The sequence below is a fragment of the Triticum dicoccoides genome, chromosome 7B (assembly GCF_002162155.2).
Source record: "Triticum dicoccoides isolate Atlit2015 ecotype Zavitan chromosome 7B, WEW_v2.0, whole genome shotgun sequence".
NCBI classification, from domain to species: domain Eukaryota; kingdom Viridiplantae; phylum Streptophyta; class Magnoliopsida; order Poales; family Poaceae; genus Triticum; species Triticum dicoccoides.
This window is the reverse complement of record NC_041393.1, coordinates 284,522,338-284,532,946: the sequence shown is the minus strand read 5'-3', so window position 1 is coordinate 284,532,946 and position 10,609 is coordinate 284,522,338. Positions and strand designations below refer to the sequence as shown.

At 48.1% G+C, this 10,609-nt stretch overlaps 1 protein-coding gene across 1 annotated transcript in view; it reads left to right on the top strand.

Moving 5' to 3' along the window:
• The first annotated feature begins 7,166 nt into the window (after positions 1-7,166).
• Positions 7,167-10,609, top strand: part of LOC119340438 (peptidyl-prolyl cis-trans isomerase CYP18-2-like) — a 13,446-nt gene continuing 10,003 nt past the window's right edge. Inside the window, exons 1-4 of the mRNA XM_037612348.1 lie at positions 7,167-7,373; positions 7,468-7,563; positions 7,670-7,731; positions 8,064-8,197. Coding sequence (XP_037468245.1) covers positions 7,302-7,373; positions 7,468-7,563; positions 7,670-7,731; positions 8,064-8,197 — 364 coding nt within the window. The 5' untranslated portion in view covers positions 7,167-7,301. The remainder of the gene's footprint in view (positions 7,374-7,467; positions 7,564-7,669; positions 7,732-8,063; positions 8,198-10,609) is intronic.

Sequence of the window (10,609 nt, the reverse complement as noted above, 5' to 3'; positions counted from 1 at the left end):
CCCACCATCCGCGCCGCCCGTCCTCCACCGTGGCACCGCCTGCCTCGCCACCTACGCCCGTAGCCACCGTCGCCCGAAGCTCCGCCACCGGCCGCCGCTGCTTCCCTCGACGGGATCCGGCCTCCGGCGCCATCCTCGCTCCTCCCGACGTCCCCGCGCCTCGTCGCTGGCGCCGCCCTCCTCGCCGGAATTCGCTGGCCGGATCCGGTGGATCGGGATGAGATCCACCAGGATCTCATCCAAACGCTCCCCGCCGACCCGATCCACTCCGTCCCGGTACCACTTCGTCCCGCGTTCACTTTCGCGGAGGTGATTTTTCTGCAAAGTCACTTAATTTTTGCATTATGTTGCCCTGTTCATCATGCCATAACTTCATGCTCGGTGCTCTGATTTGTGCATATAATATGTCAAAATGTTCACCGTGAGATGCTATTCACTTTGTTCCATTGTGCCATGCTTGTTTTAGTCCATCTTCATGCCCAGATCATCGTTGCAAAAGTGCTATATGATGTTAATTGCTGGCTATTATCAGAACTTGTTGTTTTGTCTTTTTCATTGCATCTTGTGTGTTCATCTTTTGAGCATGATGTCTACATGTTTTAGGAGCATATTCATGCCATGTTTACAGTGGTGCAATCCATTTATTTTTGTGTGCCTTGTGGTGAGTGCATAAAGCTCGTGAAGTAGGGTACTTGTTGTTACAGTTTTGCTAGGCTGAATCTGTTACGTCATGATGCTATGTAAACCTGCTGCTACAAGTCATTCTATTCATAATCTGGAGATGTTCACTAAGGATGTTTTGTTATACATGTCATGTTAAATCCATCCATGCCCTTGGTTGCATTTATAGCCTGCTATAGCTTGTTTTAATCTTGCTCTCAAATTGCTAAATAATGTTGTTGTCATCCTGTTAACATTAAGTTCAGTTTTGCCATGTGTTTTGCTAGTGATCCATGCACCCTATGACTATGCTATTGCCATGTTTAGCTCCATAAATGTGTATTCTTACTTTCGGTCACCTTGTCATGCCATGAAATGCTCAGTGGTGAGTTGTACAAGCTCACCAACATGCCTACTTATCGTGGTTCCTGCCATGTCTGAATCTGTCATATTACTTGCCATGTTTGCATGGATCCTACCATCTTTTCTGTTGACATTTGGAATTAGTTCAGTAAGGGAGTTTTGTTTTTTGTCTTTAGTATTAGCATGCCATGCCTTTGTTTGCCATGATAAGTTCCTGTAGCATGTTATTTGATAGCTCTAAACATTGCAACCTGATGTTACTTCTGCCATGTCCAGTGATTTCTGCTAAGTCTGTGAACTGTTATTATTTGCAATCTTGCCATGTCCTTTTGAGCATGTTATAGTGTTTTCTGGAGATAGCTCAATGGTCATGTTTTGTCATGCTTTATCTGTACATCATACTCATGCCTTTTGTTTTCATGTTGAGGTGCTGTAGCATATTGTTTTGATGCTTGCTAAATGCCTAGTTGCTGTTTTGGACAGCTTGTCCTTTAAACTTGTTTCATGTGTATGTGTTGAACCGTTGCTCCGTTTTGAGTGTACTCTATATGAAACTTTCTTAGTTTTACATGTAGCTTCATATTACCTTGTTGCATTCATGTTTTGAGTGTGTTTGCTTGATGTTTGTATGCATTTTGCATCAATGTCATGCTTAACTTGTTTTGCTCATATCTTCTAGTCCGTAGCTCCGAACTAAATGAACCTTATATGTAACTTGACTAGAATTTTGTGTAGATCACCTTGGTGCATTTTAATTTGCTGTTTAAGAACTTGAACATAAGGTTTATTCAGATCTGGACCAATTTCGAAATTTGCATATGAGGACTTATCGGAATTGTTATTTGTTGTTTCCGGCCTCATTTAAATTTGCTTTGATGTAATGTTCTTGTATGCATCATCTCTTGCCATGAGTAGCATCATATAGCCTTTGTCATGCATCATGCTTGGTTGAGCATCATGTCATGTTTATGTGTTGTGTGTTTACCATGTTGTTTGCTTCTTTCCGGGTTGTGCTCCTTCTCGATAGTTCCTGTTTCGTTGCGACCCTGAGGATTCGTTCGACTACGCTTGGCTCGTCTTCGTCCGTTCGTCTTCTTCATGGACTCGTTCTTCTTCCTAGGGGGATTTCAGGCAAGATGACCGTCACCCTGGATCTCACTACTATCATTGTTATGCTAGTTGCTTCGTTATATCGCTTTGCTGCGCTACCTATCAATTGCTCTTCAAGCCTCCCAAATTGCCATGTCAGCCTCTAACCTTTTTCATCCTTCCTAGCAAACCGTTACTTGGCTATGTTACCGCTTTGCTCAGCCCCTCTTATAATGTTGTTAGTTGCAGGTGAAGTTGAAGATTGCTCCACGGTGGACAGGATTATGTTGGGATATCACAATATCTCTTATTTAATTAATGCATCTATATACTTGGTAAAGGGTGGAAGGCTCGGCCTTATGCCTGGTGTTTTGTTCCACTCTTGCCGCCCTAGTTTTCGTCATACCGGTGTTATGTTCCTTGATTTTGCGTTCCTTACACGGTTGGGTGATTTATGGGACCCCCTTGACAGTTCGCTTTGAATAAAACTCCTCCAACAAGGCCCAACCTTGGTTTTACATTTGCCTCACCTAAGCCTTTTTCCCTTGGGTTTCCAAAGAGCGAGGGTCATCTTTATTTACCTCCCCCCGGGCCAGTGCTCATCGTGAGTGTTGGTCCAACCTGTCAGCCGCCGGTGGCCACCAGGGGAAACTCTGGGCTGGCCTACCGGAAGTTTGGACAATCCGGTGTGCCCTGAGAACGAGATATGTGCAGCTCCTATCAGGATTTGTCGGCACATTCGGGCGGCTTTGCTGGTCTTGTTTTACCATTGTCGAAATGTCTTGTAAACCGGGATTCCGAGACTGATCGGGTCTTCCTGGGAGAAGGAATATCCTTTGTTGACCGTGAGAGCTTGTGATGGGCTAAGTTGGGACACCCCTGCAGGGTATAAACTTTCGAGAGCCATGCCCGCGGTTATGTGGCAAATGGGAATTTGTTAATATCCGGTTATAGAGAACTTGACACCAGATTCAAATTTAAAACGCATCAACCGCGTGTGTAGCCGTGATGGTCTCTTTTCGACGGAGTCCGGGAAGTGAACACGATTTTGGGTTATGTTTGACGTAAGTAGGAGTTCAGGATCACTTCTTGATCATTGCTAGCTTCACGATCGTTTCGTTGCTTCTCTTCTCGCTCTTATTTGCGTATGTTAGCCACCATATATGCTCAGACGCTGCTGCAACCTCACCACTTATCCTTTCCTTTACCCATTAAGCTTTGCTAGTCTTGATACCCATGGTAATGGGATTGCTGAGTCCTCGTGGCTCACAGATTACTACAACATTAGTTGCAGGTACAGGTTATGCGATGATCATGACGCGATAACGATATTTGCTTGTTTTGGAGTTCTTCTTCTGCTTCTTCTTTGATCAGGGGATAGGTTCCAGGTCGGCAGCCTGCGCTAGCAGGGTGGATGTCGTTTGAGTTTCTGTTTGTGTTTCATCCGTAGTCGGATGTTGCTCTTATGTATAATGTTGTTGTATTCATGTTGCATTGTATGCCTTTTGTATGTATCCCCAACTATTATGTAATGGAGCGATGTAATGGTATCCACCTTGCAAAAGCGTCTCCAATATGCGCTTCTATCCTTGGTGGGACCTTCGAGTTCCTTTAGGATAGGGTCGCATATTGGGCGTGACAATGGTCCTTCAGTAGTGGCGGCTGCACTAGCTCTACATGTCGTTGTTCCTCAAAATCGCAGTTCAAGCAGAGAGACGGAGTGGCGCCGCGGCGGACGGAGGTCGCAGTGGCGCGGCAGGTGGCGCGAGGCGGGGCACGAGCGTGGTGGCAGCAGGAGATCGGACGTGGCGGTAACATGACAGGCAGAGCATCACGGGTCCGCCCGTGCTGTGTGTCGGCATCAACTCCGGGCCACATGCCGGGGCAGGACATGGCTTTCTTTGTATCTCCACCTGCTCCCTTCCAGGGAGGCCGTGTCGTGTCATGCCAGGCCATGTGCATCCTATCCGACGACGACGAAGCATGCAAGTTCATGGGTGGGAATCGTCGACCGTGCGGACGGCGACGGAGCGGTGGGAGGAAGGCGCGGTGTCAGAGATGGAGATGGGGCAGCTCCGTGTCAATGACACCATGGTCGTAGAAGAGATGGTGGTGGTGAGCTTAGAGGTGTTGTGGTGGTAGAATCGCAGGCTCATCGACGAGGCAAGCGAGTTTGGGCGAGTATAATCTTCTTCTTGAGGTACGAGGGCGCTGTGTTCATACATGTCTGCGCATGATGTGTATGTCTTCTTGAGATGGTTCATCTTCCTGCTGAGCATAGTTGCCTTGCAGTTTCTATACACACTGTTTTTTGCAGTTTCAATACACTGAAACATGGCCTTGGTGCTGGGCCTGCTGGCCCTTGGGCTATCGTACGTCGAGCCAGGGGTTTCGCTCCCGTGTAGGGCTCCGCGCAAACGTGCCTACCACGCACGCGTACCTCCCTAATCCAGATCGCGAGGGGCGTGCTATGGCCGTGTTGCTGGGGAAAGGGACCGGCCAATCCCGAAAGCGCAAAGACGGCTCGCTCGCTCCGCCAAAGGGTGTGCGCTGTTGTTCGCTATCGATGATATCTGCCCTGCAGCCGCTGCTATGCAGGAATCCTTTTCTCTTCAGTTCTCAGTTACCGATGACCGTGTGCTCTGCGATGGCCTCGACAGCGTCCACTTCTTTACACGGGACTAGTCCTTCCATCCAATGGACAACGATGCCAGAATGAGGTCGACAACTTTGGGGGCAGGCTCGGTTCAGTGCTCAAAATGAGGCTGGTGGAACGGGGCGGTTGCCGCCTTTGGGATGCTCGATGGTGCCGGCAGCCGGTGGCATGGAGGTTGTACTCGACACAATGTTGCTGAAGACGGGTCGTTGCTCGAACTCCCTTCCCTCGAAGGAGGGATTAAAAAAATAGATTATGCTGCCGTACTAATTTTCTTGGATTGTACCATGCTGCAGTCAAACACTTCCTCGGAGCTCCAACCGGCGGCAGTCACGTATTATGTCCGTGTGCATGAATACGCAGATAATTAAATTAATCAGTGTTCAGGTGCATGATATTATTACTTCGGACTAAAGTTACTATGGTGGGTTAACTGCGAGGTAGGTCAAGTAGTTATATATAGTTTGATACTAAGAAGAGAGAGTACGTTCTATATTTCATGAGTGCAAACTAATTTCATGTTGAACGCATTGCATGGATTCTGCTTTCTGTAAGTTGTGTGTGTATCAATTTTTTTACGGGGCATACTTTGAAGCCCAAGACATGTTATATTGCTCTAAGAAACAAGCATACTCTATTGCTCTGATGTTTTTAGAAAGCAAGCTCGCAAGTTACCACTCTCAAGGCAAAGAATAAGTTTTGTCACACAACTAAATCGATTTTAGAGGTTGTAAGTAGGCAGAAGAGAGAAGATCCACTCATGTTTTGGTATAACACCAGTGTTACTCGAAAAAACTAAAAGTTGTAGCAATAAGAACCCAAGATTGCTCTTTCCGGTGGAATTATAAGTTGAGTTCATCAAAATCCATTCGTGAAATGCCTGAGACTTAGGTGAGCACTTTTGTGCATACCCACAATAAATGTGAAGGTCATGGTGCTTCTCAAAATGCATTGGGTGCTATGATTTGTCTCATCATTTTATCTTCCGAGCAAAATTAGACTGGATGGAGAGATGCACATCATGAATGCATGTACCAGTAAATTCAGTTGGGGAATGACAAGTTCCGCAGACACCTGTCATAAACTCATCATGCAATCCAGCCATTTTTCTTTCTGATTTATTTGCCTTGAAAAATTGTAATGGTTGATTCTCTATTTCTAAGTCGGTTTTTTGTGTGTGGATTTTTTTTTACAGCCGCGTTGGTTATTATGAGATGGACGTGGTATTACTGAAATATGGCAGGGTATGAGGGCGCGTGTGCGCGTCGCGTCTTCCTTTCTGATTTGTCTATTTGATCAAACACATGTCCTCTCCCCTTGTATTGAGTGGTGGTTGGTCAGTGTATGGATAGAGGGTTGGGATTGATTTGATACGTGCATGTGTGTCTTCCAGTGTTTTCTCGGCGGCGGATTAGTACAGATGATTACAGTTTTCCCTTTTTTTTAGATTGTTTCTTATCTTCCTCTTAATTTATGGGTCGAATCTTCTCTGGTATATTCCCTGGAATACTCAAGATGCATATCTCAATCACACTGTCCCCCGCCCCCATCGACTAAGAATAACTCCAATAAATTTAACCAAGCCTATAGAACTGTCTGACTTAGTTTCATGAAAATGATGATATTTTTGTTCTTGTAATGTGGTATATGTACTTCACCGAATAAATCTATGTTCTGTTTCACTAGACATGATTTATCCATTAATGCAGTTTTTACATCTCCATATCATGCATTCCATCGTTGTTGTCTTCCAAAGAACAGTACTTTTATATTTACATCACACCAATCTTCTACACTAGAAAAATCCGCTCGCAAGTTTAACTCTCTACAAAAAATACAGTCATTTTTGGTACTCCCTAAAAAAATTGTACTTCCATTACGTTCTTATGACACACTAAAAAACAGGAAACTGGGTTGTATTTTTTCCCAAATTACACAATACCATTCCTATTAAAACATTTCAACCTTTCTAGCCAACATCTTTACTTACAATTTATAGTCTACGTAATATTTTAGGCTTGAACCTCTTTTCGGCCCATTTGAAAAAATAAACACCAAATATTTCAAAAGACATGTGCACATTCTACAGTGAAAATACACAAAAACCAAGCCAAAAAATAGCACATATACACGTGTCGTATCGACGGGGGCGGCATGCCGCCGCGCGGGTATGGCTAGTAGGTTTACTTTTTTTTTTGAGAGCAAGGATAGTTCTTTTTTTTTGAGAACTAGCAAGGCTAGTTTTTTTTTTGAGAACTAGCAAGGCTAGTAGGTTTACTAGAAGAAGAAGCAGCAGCAGCCGCCGCCTCGTATTGGGCCGAGGCTTCGAGTTTTTCCCCTTTTGCAACGAACGCCTTTTTAGTTGGGCTCTTGAAGCTTTGCGGTCTCTGGGGTTTTCTCTGTTGGTAGGCCGGACCCAGTACTTGTTCTCCATCGTGCCGCCAGTCCACTCGCCGCCGCCGTCCCCCTCTCGCTCCCTCTCCCTTTGTCGCGCCGCCGCCACCTCTCTTGTCTCGCCTGTTGCTACCTCAAGATGTGGGGCGGCGACGACGGAGGGACTCCGGAGGTCACCCTGGAGACCTCCATGGGATCCTTCACCGTCGAGGTACGGGAAGCCGGAAATTTCTCCTCCCTTCTTCTTCGCGTTGCTGGTGCTGACAGTTGGGTCGATTTTGTTGCTACGTGCTCCAACCCGGCAGATGTACCACAAGCACGCGCCCAAGACCTGCAGGAACTTCGTCGAGCTCGCGCGCCGCAAATACTACGACAACGTCGTCTTCCACCGCATCATCAAGGTCCGTAGTCACTTTCCCTCCATGCTCCCTTCTCGTCTGGCACGCAGGTTCTCTACGCCTGCTCCATTGGGCGAGCGGTGTTCCTTATCCGGTGGTGTTGATGCAGGATTTCATCGTGCAAGGTGGGGATCCTAGTGGAACAGGCAGGGGCGGCGAATCCATCTACGGGTGAGTACCAAATCCATTCCATCTTAAAATAGCTTTGTCTTTCTTCTCGGGTCGAGGTTATTCAAGTGTCACTCTAGGCTAGAGGAAGCTCGTTAATGCTGTTTACCGTTTAATCTGGATAAGTGTTAAGGCTGTGTTACAAATTAGCAATTGTGTAGCAATATCTCGGTTGCTGTTATATATAGCATTGTTTTTGGCCTGCCGGAATTTGTTGCTTGGCAAGAAGCTAAATATGTGTATTGTTCATCAGCCATAGGTTGGCAGTGTGAGGGTTGATTCGTTGTTGTTTGGATCCTAAGGTTGGTATATGGACATTGTTGCTTCCTTTGCAGAGCAAAATTTGAGGACGAGATAAAGCCAGAGCTGAAGCACACCGGGGCTGGGATTCTATCAATGGCAAACGCTGGTCCGAATACAAACGGAAGCCAGTTCTTCATCACTCTTGCACCTTGTCAATCACTGGATGGTGAGACTAGCATTTCAAAACTCCACCCTATGTTGTTGTTCTTGCCTGTTTGCTTTATTGGACCAGGGTTTGGGTTTTCCCCATGCCCCTCGAATTCGTTCCACCCACATGGATTCGTCGATAGCTTTTTTCTGGTTCAACTGGAAACTTGGCAATGATAAGTGCCACTCGTCAGGTGCGTGGCACTCCGGCGCTGACGTTTTTCAATGGCAATTCCAGTCACACAAGGATGGCAAATTCCAGTGACACACGGCAAGTTTCTGTTAAAAATAAACCGAAGCACGAAAGTTGCTATGCTTGCCAACTAAAGTTGTCATCCTCACGTAACTAAACTTTTCATAAAAAATGTTCGGAGTTGCCATGTGCTTGTACCTGATGTTCGACAATTGTCAGGGTCCTTTATTTAACAGATTGATTAATTGGATGTCCTAATGATTACAGAGAAGTGGAACTAAGATGGCTTGATATTTAAGAGCATTTTGGAGAATTACTTTATTCTTCAAGCTTAATGCATATCGTCCTTGAAATATGGGACCAGCATAGCCATGTGTTCCTTGTCACTGCCAATCCTAGGAAATTTTACTAGCCAGGATCAGAAATATGAAATATGGTCACATCTGAACTGGACATCGTAGATTGTGCCACCTTACCGTTTTTCTTCTTCCTTGTGGGATTTTTTTGGTGAATACGCTTAGCAGCGTATCATTTCATTGATAGAAGGGAAAGAGAGATGTTAGTACAGGTTACATCCTCGCAGACGTACACTAGCAGGCGTCTGGGAGGATGCAGCGAGCAGGGGGGGGGGGAGGATGCTCAGCCTCATTACAGATGATCAGGTTACAGGAATAATAGCGGCTAATCCCTTGGCGCCGGCCTTAGCCCAGAGGCGAGCGTCATCCTGGATGGAAATCACGAGATCATCGGTGGAGGGGTGAAGGCCGTCGAAGATGAGGTGTAGGCTGCTCGGCGAGGTGTAGGCTGCGAGCGCCCACCAAGCGAAGAAGGTCGTCTTGCTGTCCATGGGCGGGGTGGTGAGCCGGCACCAAGAAAGAATTTTGTGCCAGGTGATCCTAGCGAACACACATCCAGATAAGAGGTGGTCGATGGATTCCGTCTCCTGATGGCAAAGGATGCAGGCAGGGTCTTGGGTGAGGTCGTGGCGTGCGCGGCGCTCGGCCATCCAGCATCGGTCCAGGGAAGCAAGCCAGAGGAAGATCTTGTTGTTGATGGGGGCCCAGCTCTTCCAAAGTAGCTTCCAACAAGGCGGGGTAGTGGATCCGTGGAAGAGGGCTTGGTAGCAAGACTTGGCCGAATATATACCATTTGCCGTCCATCTCCAAGATATCCGGTCGGGCGTGGGGGTGAGGGTTACGCCTTGAAGCTTACGCCAAAGATTGACGTACTTGAGGACCTCCGGGAGCCCTAGCGTGTCGTTGATGTCGCGAATCCAGACCTGCTGCTCGAGGCCCTTGCAGACCAGGGTGCACCGCCTGCGCCGGCTCGGCACGAAGGAGAGGAGGCCGGGGGCAAACTCGAAGATGGCCTGCCCGTCGAGTCAGTGATCGCTCCAAAAAAGGCAGGTCCTCCCGTCACCCAGGTGCCAGGATGTGGATGCACGGAAGAAGTGGCACGCCGCATCGTCAATTGGCTGAAGGTGGTGCCATGGGCGCGAGGAGTCGGTGGCCTTGAGCCAAAGCCAGCGGCAGCGCAAGGAAATGCCGGTGAGATGCAAGTCGCCCACGCCCAGTCCACCGAACTCAAGAGGTCGACAGACTCGCGGCCAGCTAACAAGACAGTTGCCGGATCTGGCGTCACGCCGGCCGTGCCAGAGGAAGTCACGGATGATCCGCGTGATCTTGTTGAGGATAGTCGGGTTGATGGCAATGGCCATGAGGATGTGCACAGACATGGCGGAGAGCACGTGGCGCACCAGAGCAAGACGCTCGCCGCGGGTCAGGAGCGCGGCTTCCCAGGTGGCCAGCTTCCTTGTGAGTTTGTCCACGAGCGGCAACAAGGACGAGGAGGGTGTCTTGTGCACGGACAGCGGGAGGCCCAGGTACACCAAGGGGAAGGTGGTGATTGCACACGCGAGCGTGGAGTCGATGGCCGTGGTCACCTCCTCGTCGAAGCGGATGGGTGTGGCCGAGCACTTGAAAAAATTCGTGCGGAGGCCCGAGGCGTCGCCGAAGACCCGGAGCAGCTCGCGGATGGTGGCGAGCTTGGTGGTGGTCGGGTGGCAAAAGACGACCACGTCGTCGGCGTACAGGGAGATACTGGAAGCGGCGTGACGGGTGCTCAGCCGTTGAAGCATTCCCGCGCGAACCGCGTGCTGAGGAGAGAGTTCAGGGTGTCGACCACGATCGCGAAGTGGAACGGGGAGATGGGGTCGCCTTGGCGGAGACCGCATGCATG